Source organism: Odontomachus brunneus, unplaced genomic scaffold, assembly GCF_010583005.1.
Source record: "Odontomachus brunneus isolate Ranch 3 - 2012 unplaced genomic scaffold, Obru_v1 Obru_scaffold_167, whole genome shotgun sequence".
Classification (NCBI taxonomy): Eukaryota; Metazoa; Arthropoda; class Insecta; order Hymenoptera; family Formicidae; genus Odontomachus; species Odontomachus brunneus.
Window position 1 is genome coordinate 347,272 of NW_022639617.1, and position 17,437 is coordinate 364,708.

The 17,437-nt window shown below is 46.1% G+C and overlaps 4 protein-coding genes across 6 annotated transcripts in view; 2 read left to right on the plus strand and 2 right to left on the minus strand.

Moving 5' to 3' along the window:
• Window positions 1-544: 544 nt before the first annotated feature.
• Window positions 545-5,204, plus strand: LOC116851179. 2 transcript variants are annotated; one of them, XM_032830336.1, is made up of 2 exons: window positions 545-1,753; window positions 3,828-5,204. In XM_032830336.1, exon 2 carries the CDS (start codon window positions 3,828-3,830, stop codon window positions 4,548-4,550), a length of 723 nt encoding a protein of 240 aa, XP_032686227.1. In that variant the 5' UTR covers window positions 545-1,753; the 3' UTR covers window positions 4,551-5,204. The 2 variants fall into 2 exon arrangements, with proteins under 2 accessions (XP_032686227.1, XP_032686228.1); XM_032830337.1 differs by lacking the exon at window positions 545-1,753 and adding an exon at window positions 1,940-3,642.
• Window positions 5,156-7,761, minus strand: LOC116851178. Its single transcript, XM_032830335.1, has 2 exons — window positions 6,401-7,761; window positions 5,156-6,033 (listed from the first exon to the last, which is right to left on the minus strand). Exons 1-2 carry the CDS (start codon window positions 7,469-7,471, stop codon window positions 5,716-5,718), a joined length of 1,389 nt encoding a protein of 462 aa, XP_032686226.1. The 5' UTR covers window positions 7,472-7,761; the 3' UTR covers window positions 5,156-5,715.
• Window positions 7,762-7,934: 173 nt separating this feature from the next.
• LOC116851181 lies at window positions 7,935-11,400 on the minus strand. Its single transcript, XM_032830340.1, has 4 exons — window positions 11,235-11,400; window positions 9,250-9,432; window positions 9,039-9,167; window positions 7,935-8,380 (listed from the first exon to the last, which is right to left on the minus strand). Exons 1-4 carry the CDS (start codon window positions 11,364-11,366, stop codon window positions 8,198-8,200), a joined length of 627 nt encoding a protein of 208 aa, XP_032686231.1. The 5' UTR covers window positions 11,367-11,400; the 3' UTR covers window positions 7,935-8,197.
• Window positions 11,401-14,107: 2,707 nt separating this feature from the next.
• Window positions 14,108-17,437, plus strand: part of LOC116851173 (cytosolic carboxypeptidase 1-like) — a 63,911-nt gene continuing 60,581 nt past the window's right edge. The window contains exon 1 of one of the 2 annotated variants that reach the window (XM_032830325.1): window positions 14,108-14,467. The gene's annotated coding sequence lies outside the window, so the exon portion shown is untranslated. Of the gene's footprint in view, window positions 14,468-14,833; window positions 16,125-17,437 lie in introns of those variants that run through there. The other variant, XM_032830326.1, reaches the window with a different exon arrangement.

Here is a 17,437-nt window from a genome sequence, read left to right on the forward strand (position 1 = left end):
TTTGATAGTAGGAATTACTGTGGAATTTTGTAACAGAGGAATAGATTGATATCCCGCAGTACAAACGACTATCTTTCCATTTATATCACTTATACATACGGATGGAGAGAATATTGCAGTTTCTTTTCATATAAATTCTTTTTACTGTGTTTTTAGTAATCCAAAAATAGACTGTCAGTAAGGTCCATTTTGCTAAGGAACACAGTAAATTTCGCTAAAAATATAACAAAATTTTTAACAATGTATTTCACAGTTCTTAAAATATAAGTATACGAAATGAAAGGATCGTCAATTATGACAGAATGTCGACCTATTCCTCGGTTACAAAATTCTAAAGTAATTTTTATTATAAAATTTTCTTCGTGTAGAGACTGAACTCTCTTCCTTTCTCTCTCTCTCTCTCTCTCTCTCTCTCTCTCTCTCTCTCTCTATTTTAGGAACTAAAATGTGTTGTGAATTAAATTGTAAAAAATTTGTTATGTTTCTAGCGAAATTATATTTCTTAGCAAGCGATTATATTTCTTAGCAAGATAGACTTTACTGACAGTCTACTTCTGCCTCACAGTAGAATTGAGAAGAATTTATTATATGTAAAGAAAAAATATAATATCCTTTCCGTCTATAGAGCTGGGATATAAATAAAAAATATGAGAGACTTAAATCACGTTGATATCGCAAGACACGATATTCTCACGTAATTTTTACAATAATTAATTTATTCTTTCCGCTTGTAGATTTCCATGTATGCAACAAGGTTGCACTATGTATCGACGGCAAGTGCGCAACAACCTCCGCAATTAGAACGTGAATTAAGAAACAATACTTCAAGGTGAACCGCCCTGTTAGCGCGCGTGTGTGCATGCGACGAGATCGTTGCATTATCATCAGCTTATTTATGAACCTAAAGACATGTATGCTCGGTTGGAAAGGTCGGTGATTAGTACGTGTCAACTAGTTCCGATCGAATGTCTCGCGGAAAGAACAACAGCTTAGATCGACACGTCGGAGATGATTGACAGTGCTCTTTGTGTAACGAAATATATAGGACTCTCATTGTTCTCTCGTTTTTCAAGCACTCGCGCGTAAACCAGATCGCTCGCTCGCATTTTACGCTGCATCTCGCCACGGACTGTCATCAATCATCGAAGGCAATGATAGCGCGACTCGCGTGACAGTATTATTTGACTTCAATCGAGAGTACAAATTCAATGTCCCACCGCGAACGGATCAGACATTCGTGTCTGGATCAGGTAAACATGAGTCCTTCCGTGAAGTTTAGGACGCGATCATAGGCACGTTCTTATGTAACCAATTACATAAGAACGTCGTTAACTGTCCTCATGATTGAGACTCGGAAACGTCTCGCGCAATCTCGATTTTCCCGGATGCGTCGTCGTCCTCCTTCCTGGACGTATCGCTGATCGCGTTCGCGATGCATCGCGCGAAGGAGGCGTATCGCGAACGGCTGTCTTTCTACAGTTCTACCGGCGATACAGGCTGGCCCGAAGTTGGACATTATAGAGTACCGATCGGAGAGTACTTTCGCCGAGAGTCGCCCGTAGTGGGGGAGGTGGGACTTGAACCCTGGAACCCCATGGGCCATATATACTACGGGCCCATGCAGCGCTCTTGCTACTTGGTGTCAGCTTCTCGGAGATATCCCCCCCGGCTTTACGTACAGGAAGCGCGCAGAAGAGAAGAAGAAGAGGAAAAAGAGGAAAGAAGAAGAAGAAGGAATTGATAACACCAAACGGTGAGTAAGAGTACGCGCGAAACTCAGCTGAGATTCGGATGAAACGTCGCTCGCCGATAGAGGAGCGTATAACTTCGATAGAACCGAGGGACGCCTCGACAGGGTGAGGAACGTGACCGTAGGAGCACCTCGCCGGAGGTAGGAAGTGATACGTGCGAAACCGACGAAGCTGGCGAAGTCGCGAATGCTGATGAGGTGATTCACCGGTGCAACGCCACGCGTCGCCGCGGCCGCGCGTCCATTCGACCTCTCACCGCGACGGGAACCGACGAGCGTGCTTCTTTGAGCCTTCTCTGTGCGACGTTCGGAGGATTCTCTCTGGGTGCCGAACATTCGATGCCGATCGACCGACGAATGCGATGATAAGGCGCGAGCCCGCGAGCGTCGCGCGTCTTGCGCGGGCAACGACGAAGGTTCAAGCCAGAGCGCGCGCTCGAATTTCGAGTTCATTCATGAGTTACTCACTTCTCACTGATCGACCACTGACGATCCTCTTGTATACAATACAGTCGGCTGATTAAAGTTAGCAGCAACAACACTTTGGGATGAGCTTCGTAACGTATCCTGTGTTCAGTAGGAGAATTTACTTTTTAGTATACTGAGAAGATATCTGTAACTGTCACATCACATAGAGAAATAATTATGCGTTGCAAAACTCAAGCGCCCCTACACTTAGTAGGGTATGATCCACTTGATGCTGCAAATGCTTCAAAGCGTCGTGCAGACCAATCATAATCGTTCTTTACGCGCTTCAAAGCATTTGTAACTACAAGTGGATCCTATCCTTAATCAGCCGACTATAGATTGCAGACTAGCAATACGATACACAATGAAGCACACCAAATTATCAAAATTAAGAATTATTACAGACAAGCTCATACGATATAATAATTAGAACATTATAAATAATAACAATAATTAATCATATAATTACCGGACAAACTCGTCAAAATAATGACACTCAAATATGACAGTTTAGTAAGGTCTCATACGGGAAGCAAATTTTGGTGGGATTAATTGATTCCTAATGAATGAACCAGAAATTTACTTAATCCCAATAAACTTTTTTTCCATGCAACTTCGTGTTCATTTTGCGACCCATTGTATACAAACGAGGACAATGCGGCGTGAGTGAGATTAAAGGCTCGTTTCGACGCAATTTTGTTGGGTGTGCGGGGCACCTTGTGGCCTTGTAACGCCTGCTTAGCCGTTACCCTGGGAGCTTGAACTTCAAACACGATTGGAATCCGCTAGGCGCGATAACTCGATCTCTCGAGTACACGCCTATAAACGCGAGCGCGAGCCGGGGTAACATTCTGTGCACGCGTGTTTCGAGTCGTTTGTATGCACTCATACATCGCGAGACACTTGCGCCACCGGCGTGGTCCGCTACCTTTCCAGAAACAATAATGGTGTCGGCCGCTTCCACACACGTACGCATACGTACACTCACTCACGCACGGACGGCAGAGAACACGCCCGTCTTCTCTCTCACGGCAGTACAATTCTCCAATACACGTGTAATCCGGCGCTTGCACATGCAATCGGACGTTCGATTGTTGAGTCGCGTTTCGCTGGCAAGAATTTAGCTTCGCAGCTGCTCCCGAGGGCACCGAGATCTTTATTGCTTATTGCGAACTATCTCTCGCCGATAACATTAAAGCTCCTCCTTGGTAATAACATTATAAGAGAATTTATTGATACACGGAAAAAAAGATATGCACATAGCCAGGGATATTTGGTTGTGAGTAACGAAATCGCATCAGGTCAGTCATTTTGTGTGTAATGTGTATGGTTTGATATGACTCAGTTACTTTGGTACATCAACCACATCAATCCAGTTGCGTGTGATCTGGTTGCTGCCTTTAAAAGAAGATAGGCTCTATCATGTTTGTGTAATCAGTAATTAGTTGTGAAACAATAATTAGTTGTCTGAGAAGTTGTACAGCTTCATAATTTTGATATATGAGACGTCTGATCTCGTTTAGAATCTGGAATTGCAGGAGCACCTCGCAACGAGAGTTCTTCCTCCATTTGGATGTTAAATTTTCTAATGAGAGCGCGCCTGTTCCAGATGAAGCTGCCGATAGTCTGCGCGCTGATCACCGTCGCGGCCGCCGCGCCGGGTCTCCTCAGGGTGCCGAAGGTGTACAATGCCGTGATCACGAGCAATCAGAATCTATCGCCCTCGCGAGCATTCCCGGTGATACAGCCGGTGATACATCGCACCGCGGTCGGTTACGTGCCGCCGTTCTATTACACGCAGATAGCGCCTCACTTCGCCGGGCCGGAAGTGGTGCATTATCCGCCGGCCGGTGGCGGGAAACCACCCGGAAGCGATCAGACGCAGGCCAGCTCGAGCTCTCGTTTCGTAGAGTCGACGAGTTTCGGCGTCGCGAAGGAGCAAGGTGACGCGGATCGCGCGAAGGACAGCCCGAGGAACGAGGAGCCGCAGGAGAGCAACCCGAAGGAGAACGGCGACGCGAAGGACTCCCCGAGGAAGAACCAGCAGGTGCCGTTGAGCTTCTACCCGAACTACCATTCCCTTTACTACGAGCCGTACATCTACACGTACAACAGCTTCAACCCGCACCTCGTGCCCGGAACTTACTACGTCGACTATCAGCCGTACGGCTCCCTGGAGCCGATCCCGCCGACCACGCCGAGGAACGTTGAGTCCGGCCACCTGCTGCCGGGCTTCCACGAGGAGAAGGCGAGTCCGCCGAAGAACGAGAAGGACAAGATACCGGATGTGCCGCCGCCGCCTCTGCCCACCTCCGTGCCGAAGAAGTCCTGAGAGAGCCAAGGCAGAGGTGAAGTCCTGAGAGTCGAGTCGCGACGAACGAGCGAACGAAGAGAGGCGCGAGTGGTCGCGGACGGCGATTCGATATGCCGTGAGGCTTCGTTTCTTTCTTATTGTCCGCTTATTTTTCCCCTTCCTCCGGGGGGAAGTACAGGGTCCGCGTTGTTACGTGTTGAGGGACAATATCGGTCCTCCAGTGCCGGCGCCCGTGCCGCCGGCATGCGCGGTCAATCGGTTGGCATTTAGTACATTGGTCACGCCATTATATCGGTGAACTTTGGCCGCCCGTTGCTCGAAATAATCTCCAATCTGCGCGCCGATGCTCGATAAAGTTCAAGAGTTTCGTTCGCGCGTGTTATGGTAGCCGGCCGTTATTATTGACGTCAAATCGGCGGAGGGCGGCTCAGAATTATTTTAGCAACTCGCGCGCTCGTGTCCTTTTCTCTTCCCACGAAATTTCGAATTCGCTTCGCGATGCACTTTATGTTCTGTGCACTGGCTCGCTTTTAAGTTTGCGCGAGACCGCGCTCCTCCATTATTATTGTCGTAAGCTGCGGACTGAGCGGATTTTTATTCAAGTTACATGACACGTCGATAGATTTATGAGGCACGCAATGTTTTTATATATTAAAGATTTTTCTATACATACAGAGCGTTGATGGCGTCCTCGAACCTCTCTCTCTCTCTCTCTCTCTCTCTCTTTCTCTCTCAATAAGAAACGAATTTACTTACTTATTAGTCTGTACCTAAAAGGGAATTCCATTGGCAAGATGCCACTTGCTGTAATCTGATATTCTAAGCAAAAACCAAAAGAGTTCTGATAAAAAGTATTCTAATGAGAATTCTAATGAAGAAGGCTATTAGTTGGAAATCTACTAGATATTATTCAAACTTTTTTCTCCTTTTAAATTAAGGGAAATATGTTTACTCTCTTGAAACGGAATGTCTTCTTACACGCGACACGAAAGGCGCGGCAAGTAAGACTTGTATCGTCAGATCAGATTCCTCTAACTTTAAGAATGTCGTGCTTGAAGTATTTTCCTTTTAATTTTAGAGGAATTTTCTTTTGAGATCATGGGTGTAAGAGTAAAATCCTTTAGAGTTCAGAGAATTCTTTGCTAATTCAGAGTCCAAAGATTCCGAGTTTCAATACTCTCGGCTACATGTTACTGCAATCCGGACCGAACTTTCTGATACCCCAGACCTTTATTATATACGAGAACCCTTCATTTTCGTAGCCTTGTAACTTGAGCTTCACGTAGTCGTAGCCTCGTCCGCCAGACTCAAACGTGACCTTTGCCTTGGTCTCGTTATATCGCAAGGCCTCCACGCAGGTGATGCACACGGGACCTTGAATAATCACCTCGAACATCGTATCGAGAGTAGAAGGACCCTTCAGTCCCAGGAGCAAGTTATGCTGGTACACCACCTTCCCCTTGCACGGCCCCCAAATCACATGGTCGCTCCCGTTGCTGTTCTGATAAACAAATCGTACGATTTATGACAGACAATTCGCGATACGACAGACCAAACGTAATAAACGAGTCGCAAATTACCCAACAAAATATAATCCTATCCTTAATGGAATCTTCTTATATATTAAGAATTTAAGAGATTTTTTTTAATTATAAGAAAGAAAGAACTCTAAGCATAATATTGTTTCTTTTCGTTAAAAGAGATAATATTTTTCGGGTACAAAAACGCCCAAGTATCTAATCTCAAGATAGCGCGAGATAACGCTTCTTTTGCTCAGCGAGTCTCTTCATTTCTCTGCGTTAATGTCAATGGCCAAAGGCCAAAGGTCTGACGACCTCAAAGTGATATTTCCTTTTCATCAAACTTACATTATGCGTGCGACCGATCACCGTCGTCTGTTCGTCGTTGTCCACAGTCTTGGATCGCTTCTTCGGCGCGAGAGTGCCGGACAACGACGCGTTCGCGCAAGGAGCAGGCGTGGTGTAATACCGGGTGACCTGTCCGTCGACGTTGCTGTTGTTCCACGAGCGGGACTGGAAGCGACGGTCGGCTTCCTGCACGACCGGTCGACGGTCCAGTTTGGCCGGCAGATTAGCGTACACCGGGTCGATCGTTATGGCCGGTTGGCGAAAAGTCGCTCTGTTATCCGTGAGGTTGGAGTTCCTGCTGGGATACAGTCGAAACAAGGTGACGTCGCTCGTCACCGACTCGTTCCGCGGCGCCGCGGCGTTGTCGGGCTTCGAGGTGGAGTTCATGCCGTATCGCGCTTCCATTTCTCGCTGACGAGCGTAGAACCTCGCCATCACGGCTCTCCGCTCCGCGTAATAATCGCTCACGTTCTTCCGCCAGGGCTGATCGTCGACAGCGGTCGTCGGACTTCTTCGTCTTCTGCTCGACGAGGCGAGAGTTTGCGTCTCCTTCGCAGGATCATCGGTCTGAAACGACGATATGGGCTCTTCGCGATGAGCAACCCTCTGCGGAATATCGCGAATGAAGTATCTGTGCGCGTTGTACAGCGGTATCCTCGTCACGGTGCCGTTCTGCGAGGCCTTGCCCGGCCAATCGATCGTCGCGTTTGGCAGATGCGAGAGCACGACGTACCTCCTGTACCTGATCGCACGGGGTTGCTCTGGGCTGTTCCTGGACGCGAGACGCTCGTGGCTTCTCGGGTACACGAAGTAATTCCTGCTCGGAACGAAATTTCTTCGGAGGGTCGAGCTTCTGTAGATGTCTCCGACGCGATTGGGGGACGCGGAGTAGCGCGGAGTAAGCTCCTCGTCGTCGAGGAGTTTGTCTATCGAGCGTGTCATCATCGGTCTGGTGAGATGAGGTGAGAGCTTCGGGGTGGCCGGTGGCTTGCTAAATTCCACGGACCCCGACACGCTCGCGATGAGGACGAATGTGGCGATCGCCCATGGTCTTCCACGGCAAACGATCATTCTCGCGAGATTATCGGTATGCGTGTCCGAGGAAATCGACGCACTGGTGCGCCTGGGGAACCTCTGGTCATCTTTGACCGCGCCTTATCTCGCGTTTCCTCCTCCGGGGTGAGGGATCTCGGCGTCTTTTTGTAACAATGACGGATTCATCGGTTGCGAGAAGTCAATCTCGTTGAGCTGATATCGAATCTGCGGGACGCTGATAACTCCACAAATAGACTTTCCCGTAAGACGCCGGGAAAGATCGTCGACGAGTACGCGTTAGAAGTATACCTGGAGAAAAGTTGTATTTTAACATGAAGTTTGGTTGTAATGTACGCACATCTTTCAATCGGGTTGGCTTATTCGTTAAAATTCGTACAAAGTTCGCATCAGTACAAGAAATGTTCTTCTTCACGACGAAATCGCCGCGACCGGTTTTCCGCTGGCAGTCGAGGCATCGGTCGATAAAACTTGCAAGGCGCATTAAAATATCAGTTTATTACAGACGATACATTCCTATTTGTGCGTGCAAACGGAATCTTCAAGAGCGCAGCTTTCAGTCAGAATAAAGAGCTGGTCGAGAAAACCCCTCACGTCTCGGAATAAGTCATACAGCGTAACATAGCGTGAATATCAAAATATAACGAAGTATGAGGAAGCAAACGCATCGGGCACGCGTCGTCCCGCAATTAAGTCTCTATTCCACCCACGTATTCATTACCGCGCGTGACGAGGAAAATGATCTCATATCGCTTCCACGGTTATGGAATCTCTGTCTTCGCTACTACTCGCCGGCTTCTTCGTCTCCGAGTCGACTTTCGAATCCAACTTCTCGATACCGTCGTCGTCGATGTCTACGTCGATTGGTTTCTGGGTCGACGTTGGCGGAAGTAGCGGTCTGGGAGGAAGTGTCAGCACAGGATAAACCTAAAATAATACCGGCACATTAATCGTACATATGATTGATTTTTTGTAATTAGAATAACAATAATCAGATAATTAGATAATTAGAAGTATATAATAATTATTAGTAAGATTTGATTTCCATGCTGCGTTGCATGATTAATCAGGACCCGATAGTCTTGTACAAACCGAATAACTGCTTGGGATCAACCTGACCAAAGGACTATGAGAACACATTTCTAGTTGGGTGAAATGCAAACTAAGTTGCGGACAAAATTTGGTTAAAGATATGATCTCATTCTTAACGGAATGATCTATAATTAATATTGGTTTCAAGAGAATTCTTCTAAAACCAAAAGGAAAATATTCTAACGTTCAAAAAATTCTAAGCTGTTATTTCCTGCAATCCCATATTTTTTGTAACAGTGAGACACATCAGATTCACTCTTCATTGTCGAGTGAAAATATGCATTCGACAATTCAGAGAATTCACTCTAAAAATTTCACTATATGAGTGAAAAATCACTCGAATTCGAGTGACTCCACTGCTCGAGTGAAATTTCATTCCGAGAAACTTAGAGAGTAGAGTATTTCCCTTCTGATTTCAAAGGAATCCTCTTGATATACAGAAGATCTCCGTGCAGGACTACGCTTTCTTTCGGGTGTGAAAATCGCAATTTACCGGACTCAAGGGGATCCCTATGTCGTAGATCGGCATTCCGTAGTAGAAGCCGTACGCGGGGATCTGCGAGACTTCCGGCTTGCCGCCGGCGAAGATGGTGGTCGGTACGCCTCCTGCGCTCGCGTGAACCTGAAAACACGCGTAACACACGTTGCAGGTATCGTGCAAGATGAGTGAGAGGACGTTAAGTGTTGTACGATATCTGCGATACATTGTAGACGTAATAAGGTGAATGCGCGCTTTGATACGCTGGGAGATACTGCGGCTGTGCGTTGACCTCGCTCGTCGGATACAAGTAATTATCGCCGGCTAAAGTCGACCATAACGGTCTCGACACCGCCGTGCCAGCCATCGCCGTCACCGTCACGAAGAACACGACGAACCGCGTGTGAACCTGCAAAGAGAAGCAAGTGTCGAGGAGCTGACAGCTCGTGTCAAGTTCAAGCAGGCGCGGAATTAACGGAATCCTGTGTTTTTTCAACGTGGAATATTTCTTCTCGTCTCGTCTCGAGAGGCTCGCTGTTCCTCTCGAAAACGTAGACGAGAAATACGCGCGGGCGCAATGACTTCTCGCAACGACGTGGACGTTTGTCTCGTCGGTGCTCGAAGATGGACAGTCGCACGCGTTGCATGCGAATGATCGATCAGTTGTAGGCAGGACGAAATTACCTTCCGCGAAAACAGACGCGACTACGTCAACGATATAGGACCACGACGTTCTATTAATATATGATGGCTTACCGCGAGATATAAACAGCTGCGATACATCAAGGATTCGTCTATTTATAGCTAGCTTTGGCATTATTCATGCATCGCGAACGGGCGAATCAAAAGTCACGACGGTAATTTTCATCTCCCGATTATGAACGAAAACTCGAGCAGTTTCCAACTGCAAACTGACTTTATTTCGTAGAAAGGGAATTTTTCAACATCGCGGGGAATCAACGAGGGTCAGTCGTGGAAGCGCGCTGTCGAATCGAACGGAACAATCCGAAGGACTTTAGCATTATTTGTACGAAATGAACAGAAAAATCGAAAAAATACAAAGAGGAAACTCTCATTTCCTGATAATGAGATCAATAACGTATATGTAGGTCGAGATAAATGAGAGAAAATTCGAGCAATCTCCAACTTGGACTTTAGATGCGATCCGTTAGACGCTGCAAATGCTTTGAGGCGTTGTACGAACTAATCGTGGTTTTCCTTGAAGCGCTTCAAAGCGTTCGCAGCGTCCAATGAAACATGTGGAAAGGGACATTTTTTATATCGCGGGAGATAAACACAGTGAGGAAAAAATACTTGACAATTTACTTGTAGAGTGACGAAAATGAACTTTATTTTATAGAAATCAAATTTAAATCCCACAAATAAAAAAATGTTCAAGGCTTTTTTCTCAATGCGGGTCAATCATGCGGGAAGCGCGTTGTCAAATCGAATGGAAGAGTTCGAAGGACGCTCTGCTTATCGTTCGAATATCAAATCGTAAAGGCCTTTGCACGTCAAAAAGTCTTAATCGTAACCGTAATTCCGTAAGTTTTTAACACACACAATCAGACAGAGTAGCAAGTGAAAATTCATATACAGCCTTACGATTACGAATTTTCACTTGCGTTGTTCTGTCTAATTGTGTTAAAAACTTACGGAATTACGATTACGGTTAAGACTTTTTGACGTGCAAACGCCTTTACGATTTGATATTCGAACGATAAGCAGAGCGTCCTTCGAACTCTTCCATTCGATTTGACAACGCGCTTCCCGCATGATTGACCCGCATTGAGAAAAAAGCCTTGAACATTTTTTTATTTGTGGGATTTAAATTTGATTTCTATAAAGTGAAGTTCATTTTCGTCACTCTACACTCTAAATTTCTTAGACTTCACTCCAAGATAGTGGAAATTGCGCCAGTCGAAGTTAGAGCGAGAATTTCACCCCAAACGAGTGAAAAATCACTACAAACGAGTGAGAACTCATTCCAAGCGAGCAATTTTTTCACTCGTTTGGAGTGAAGTTCTCGCTCTAACTTCGACTGGCGCAATTTTCACTACTTTGGAGTGAAGTCTCACTCCAAGAAATTTAGAGTGTAGTTAAGACTTTCTGACGTGCAAAGGCCTTAACGCGGCGCTACGTCAGGTAGACGGAGCGGTGTGTAAACGCAATGACAATGAAACAATGAAGAGGTCTCGCGCACAAACTCACCCGCATCGCTCGTCGTATGCTGCCGATAGTCTCAGAACGTATCCGCGGCAACCTGAATTTCAGCCCTACCTGTGCGCGATTTATATATTCCTGCCCGCGCAGCGAAGCCCCCACCTCGGACTCGGACATCATCTACGGCCTTTTTTTGCTCCTACGTGTAACGTTTGCTCGTTGTGTCTCCTCGCCTTCCTTCTCCTCCCCTCGACTCGATCGCCGAGCGCGAATAAGTTACGACGCACTACTGTTCTTTTTCAATGCGGAATTCACAGGACGATTCGCGAAACGAGAGAAACCGGCGACTACCAGTACCGGCTTCAGGGTTGATCGGCTCTCTTCGACGGCTCGGCGTTTCGCGCCGCGTCGACGTCTTTCGTGATAATTGTCTAGACAGCATAAATTAAAAGAAAGAAGTCAGATGTTCTTCGCGTATAATGGCGTAAAATCTGTCAATAGATTTATTTTCAAATTTGTCCCTTTACTCTCTTAAAGCGAATCAGTGAATAGTCACTGATATCAGTTATAAGTATAGCACTGAGCAGTTTCAGTGCTGTACTTATAGTTGCACATCAGTGTATATTTACTGCTTCCAATGATATTTCACTGATTCACTTTAAGAGAGTACGAAATTCGACGAATTTCGATCGAATATTTGTTCAAGTCTCGAAGACGCAACATTATACGCGGAGGATTGAGACATCTATGGGAAGTTTCTGCTGTATGAGTGGCGACAGGTCGACGACAGGTGATTTCAAATCTCCCCGGAGATATTCCGTTGGTTACCCGTCATTGTCACTTTACGCGACGTTCTCTCGTTGACTTAGAGAAATTCAGAAATTCAACCTATAAATTTCCCAAAGGGAAGGATTTAAACGTCGCGCGGAGGAGCATCTTCCTGAGGTCTGTTCTTTTCAGCTGAACCGCCTGAACTGGTGCGGATTAGTGCAATAAGTTAGAACGAGACAAAAAGTCCGTTCTTTTTAGCTGAACCGAAACAAAATATATTTGTCTTACTTGTTGCACCAGTTTGGCTAAAAAGAACAGACCTCACATGCTTCTTCACTGGAACTCTCTGACTAGCGCGCAACGAGATCTCGTTCAGGACGCTCAGAGCCGGAGCTGCGAGGATCAATGCGCTTCCTTCCTCCTCGTCCCATTGGAAATTCCGCGATCGGCGATCTACTGGCGAGAGCCTGGCGAACGTAAAATCCTACGAGAGAGGGTCGCGACGGACGATAACCGATCGCACTTAACCCATATGTAACCCTAAACGTCTCCGTTACGGAGAATGAGTCGAAACACTCACCAGGTAGCGGGAATATCTGGTGTATACCAGACGAGCTCAGCTGCAGCGCGTACCGCGAACCGGTTGAGATCGCTTGGTCTCGCGTTTAGATCACGAACGAGGGGTGTGGCAGCGTGAAACCGGACGAAGCCGAATTTGAATGTCTAATATCTGCGTTGCGTCACATACGCGCCGCCCTTTGTCCCCGTCGAGGTCTCGGTCATGGTGATCATTAGCGCGAGAGTTATTTTCCTCTTTTCTTTTTCTTCCCTTTCTCTGTCGCGACGACGCGCCCTGACGTTCAGAACAATCGCCGTTGATCGGACGAGCTGTATATACATACATACATACGATAGTCGCCGAATGAACCCAGACAACGTAAGGTAAATGTCCCAATGCCCGACATAATTCCGTACCTAATTACGGACGCTCTTATTATTTTGAATATTTCTCTAAATATTTTATCTTTCAACGTACACTAAATATAAATATTAAATGTACGTACTACTGTGTCCAAAAAGTAAGACCAATTTAAAATTTTTTTTTTTTAATCTTTATTTATTATTCCAAATCTATTTCGTCGCCTTCAAAGTAATCCCCCTCAGACACAATACACTTATGCCAACGTTTTTTCCAACCCTCGAAACAGTTGTTAAAGTCGATTTCCGGAATGGCCTTCAAAGCTTTCTTCGATTCAGCTTGTATCTCTTCAATCGAGTCAAAACGGTGTCCCCGGAGCGGTCTTTTGAGTTTAGGGAACAGCCAGAAGTCACACGGTGCTAAATCAGGTGAATATGGTGGTTGTGGAACGATATGGGTCGAATTTTTAGCGAAATGAACCAATGCAGTGTGAAATGGCACATTATCGTGGTGCAAAAACCAAGAGTTGTCTTTCCACAATTCCGGCCTCTTTTTGCGAATAGCTTCACACAAACGACGCATAATTTGACACAGATGTCTGTCACAGTGCTACCAATTTAGAAAAAAAATATTTCTGACATTCGATATACCCGCGCAATTTAACTTGAAAATTGGTCTTACTTTTTACACAGTAGTATACCAATATGTATGTATTGTACGTTGAAAGTTGAAATATTCATATTCAAATATAAAAATAATGACAATGTCCGGAGATTGGTACATGTCCGGGCATTGGTACATTTACCTTAATGTCTAAAATCGGGACATAAGACGTTTTAGGCCCAGTTCCACAACCTCCAGTCAACTTAACTGGCTGGCTATTCCATTGGACTTGACTAATCGCATTTGACATTAAGAAGAGTTAATCAGAATTAACCAATCACTATTGGGACTTAACTGGTACTTAAAATTAAACGGATATTGTGGAACTTGGCCTTAGGTCCAGGGCTCCTATTCTCTAAATTTTTGCGTATACGTAAGTTTGCGCAGGTTTAATCATACCATAAAATAGCTGCGCAGTAAAACTTACGTATACGCAAAAATTTAGAGAATAGGACCGCTGTTCCACAACCTCCGTTTAACTCTGACTACCGGTTAAGTCTCAACAATGATTGGTTAATTCTAATTAACTCTTCTTAACGCTAAATGCGATTGGTCAAGTCCAATGGAATAACCGGTCAATTAAGTTAATTAGAGGTTGTGGAATTGGGCTTTAAAGATCATTTTTAAGATGTCTTTCAGATGATTTACATATAAATGTCTTTAAGGCGTGTTAAAGATTATCTTTAAGACGTCTTATGTCGCGATTTTAGACATTATTTTGCCTGGAAAGTTACGATGCGTCGAATGACGGTCACCTCGCCGGCCGGCGACAGCGTGTCGCGGAGTGAACGGATCCAAATTTAACGATGCCGCACATTTGCAACGATTCCCGTCGATCGCCGTGTAATCGGCACGGTGATAACCGGGCGGAGTGAAGATGCAGTTTCGCGTCGATCTGGTCGAGCGCCGGTTCCTCTCGACGGTTTGGGTAAGTAATAACAATGCCGATTTTTCCTTTTGCTTTATAAGTAATACAAGTTCCACACGTGCTGTGAATATCTTCGATCAGTCGTGATCGATTAGGTGTGATCGCTTCGCTACATTTGCAATTTATTTCTGAGCTGCGCTTAACCTAAAAGTCTCGCGGATACCTCGAGCTTCCTAAATGTCAATCGTGTCGTGATTCTCCGAAATGCAATATCTTTATATATATATATATATATATATATATATATATATATATATATATATATATAATCCATGTAACGTGTGGAATCCAACGTATACGTTTTACGGTATGGAGAACGCGGCTTCGTGTTCAGTTTGCCGATAAATTTAGAGATCGTGCTCCCGTCGTCATCTCGATTGAGGTTAATAACGTTAATAACGTTTTACACCTAAAAAATCCGGCGACCTACCGTGCGAATATCGTAATTCGCACGGTAATTCGCACGTTAATAACCTGCATTTTTTTACATAATAAATGAAGGACGACCGCGAATTAAGGACTCTCTCGGCTGTTGCGAAGTAGGTTATTGATAACCGCGGCGACTGTCGTCATATAGAGACCTCGAAGCCACATGCCCGTTTCTACCAACGTCAATTAAAGCTCAACCTGAGTTTAACTCTTCGTCTGAAGAGAATTTCAACTCGGATTAAGGTTTGATGGACGTTGATAGAGACACAACAGTCGTACACGAAAGAAACGATAAAGTCGACCCAAATTTGATTGTGCTAATCAGATTCATAAGTAAAATATGGAAAGTTTAATTATATGATGCTGCAATCACGGAGCAATTGCTGAATCACTGGCGTTGCAGCAGTGACGCGGCAGTAGCTGGTCGCGACCAACCAGAGTAATACTCATGATAAATGTCACCCCGATCGATTTCTGACTGCCACAACTATATCACACGCTACTACATTGATGTAGTCGATGTACCAAAGTAACCGAGTCATATCAACCATGCACATTACCGTTACACAAAGATAACTAAGGCGGTGCAACCACGCTGCTCGCAACATTTCTGATTATGTGCCCCATATAATATTTTCCCGTGCAGTCAGCAGAAGTGATCGAGTTCAAATGTCAAAGGAGTTAAGGAAGTGAGAGTTAAAAGGTCAAAGGAATTAAAGGACCTAAAGAGTCGCGTATTCAGCAACTAAATTGACCGAGCTCCTCGTCGATCGAAATCCGAAAGTTTTCACTCCTCGGAATGGACTAGCCTGATCTCGCTTGGTGAGAGATCAGAGGAGAGGAGAGGATAGGCGAGCGGAGGTGAGGAGAGTAGAGGAGAGAAGAGTGTGGACCGGAGTTTGAACTGGAGCGGGCTTTCGGCAATCAATAGGGCAGCTCGTGAGAAGTCGACTGCGCTCGTGAAACTTCGCACGTCCACTAATCAATCCGCGGGGGCTCTCGCTATCAACAAGTGCCGCATACACCTGACCCGGGTAGAGCCGGCGGCCACGTCGTGGTTGATCCCGTTCGTTGGCTGGCCGGTGTGTTAGTCGTGAGGTTCCCCGAGGTCGTGTCACATCGGCAGTCAGCAGTGCCAGGATCGTAACGAGCACACGACGACACACGTTTCGGTGTCCTTGCGCAGGACATCGGCGGAAGCTCGGCGGGGTGGCGTGCGCGTGGTTAGGTGGGTCGCGCCTTCTTCTCGTGGTGTTGCGGTCTTCGTCGTGGACGGTCTCTCACGACGGGCGTTCTCGGATTCCTCGTGTTCCTCGCGCCCGATTGATAGCCTCGTCACGCCGACGAGGCGACGCGTGTTTCATCGTCTCGTGGGCGACAGTGTCTTCGTGTCGGCGTACGGACGTGCTGCACGTGAGCGCGCGTCAGTGTGACAGCCGCACGCGATTTCCTCCTCGAGTTCGTTGTTTCCTGAAGGAGCCGTCGATTCAACTGCTAATGACGGGCTGAACCGTCCAACTTTCGCGGTTTCCCCGAGCCGCCGCCGAACAATGCACACGTCCCGGACAGGCGAGCCTCTATCGCCGAGTTATCGATTCTCCCCTGGTCGTATTGAATTCAATTCGTTCCCGAAAATTGAGATAGCTGGCCCAGTGACCCGTCTCATATCTACAATAGACGCGATCCCGATGAGCAGTCGTCCGCTATTTTTGGATGTAATGGCCGTAAATCGTCTCGCCTTGACAATCGAGATCGAGGATCCGCGAGTCGTGATTGAGTATCGAAGCGTCTGCTTGCCATTTTTTTTTCGCGCTATTTCGGTTGCTGATGGTGACTCGTCTTTGGTGTTGGTCTCCTCGTCTCAGGATCGGAGAACGCACGCTCGTTTCCGGATGAGAGTTTCAACCAAAGTGCGGCTGGCACTTTGTGCCGCGTCTTCTTGTTTTGGAGAATCTCGAGATGTCAGCTCATCTCCAAATAATATTGCCGCCAGACGAGGTGTCGCAATGCACTCACCTGCCCGTCGTAACTCATCCTCAACGTCATGTCGCACTCAGGCGGAACTGATGACGGCCCGGCAGACTGATAGCGTCGCGGAAGTATTTCTCAGTTTTTGGCAAACGCGGCGCGATCCCGCGATCCTGCGATAGCGCTTGCTGAATAAACAGCAATTATTCTCGCGAGTCTTTCGCGCCGCGTAAAATGACTCGGGAGATTTCAAAGGTCAGACGGACAGCTCGCTCTGCCAGATGGTGCTCTATTTCGAAGATCTCACTCGTTTCTGGAAATACTTGTCCGACTTTCCCTGAATTTCAAAAGTCGCGCCCAACTTGTCTCTGACTCTCTCAGTTTGCGAATGTTTCAAAGTTTCATTGTCATATTGAGGAACACAAGCATACAATCGGTGACAAAAATGTTAGAACAGAATAAAGTTGGGAGCTCAATAAAACGTCAAAATTGGGAGTCACTACTACGACGGATTTCCTCAATTAATAGTAATAATTATAATAGTATTAATTATAATTAATACTATTATTAATA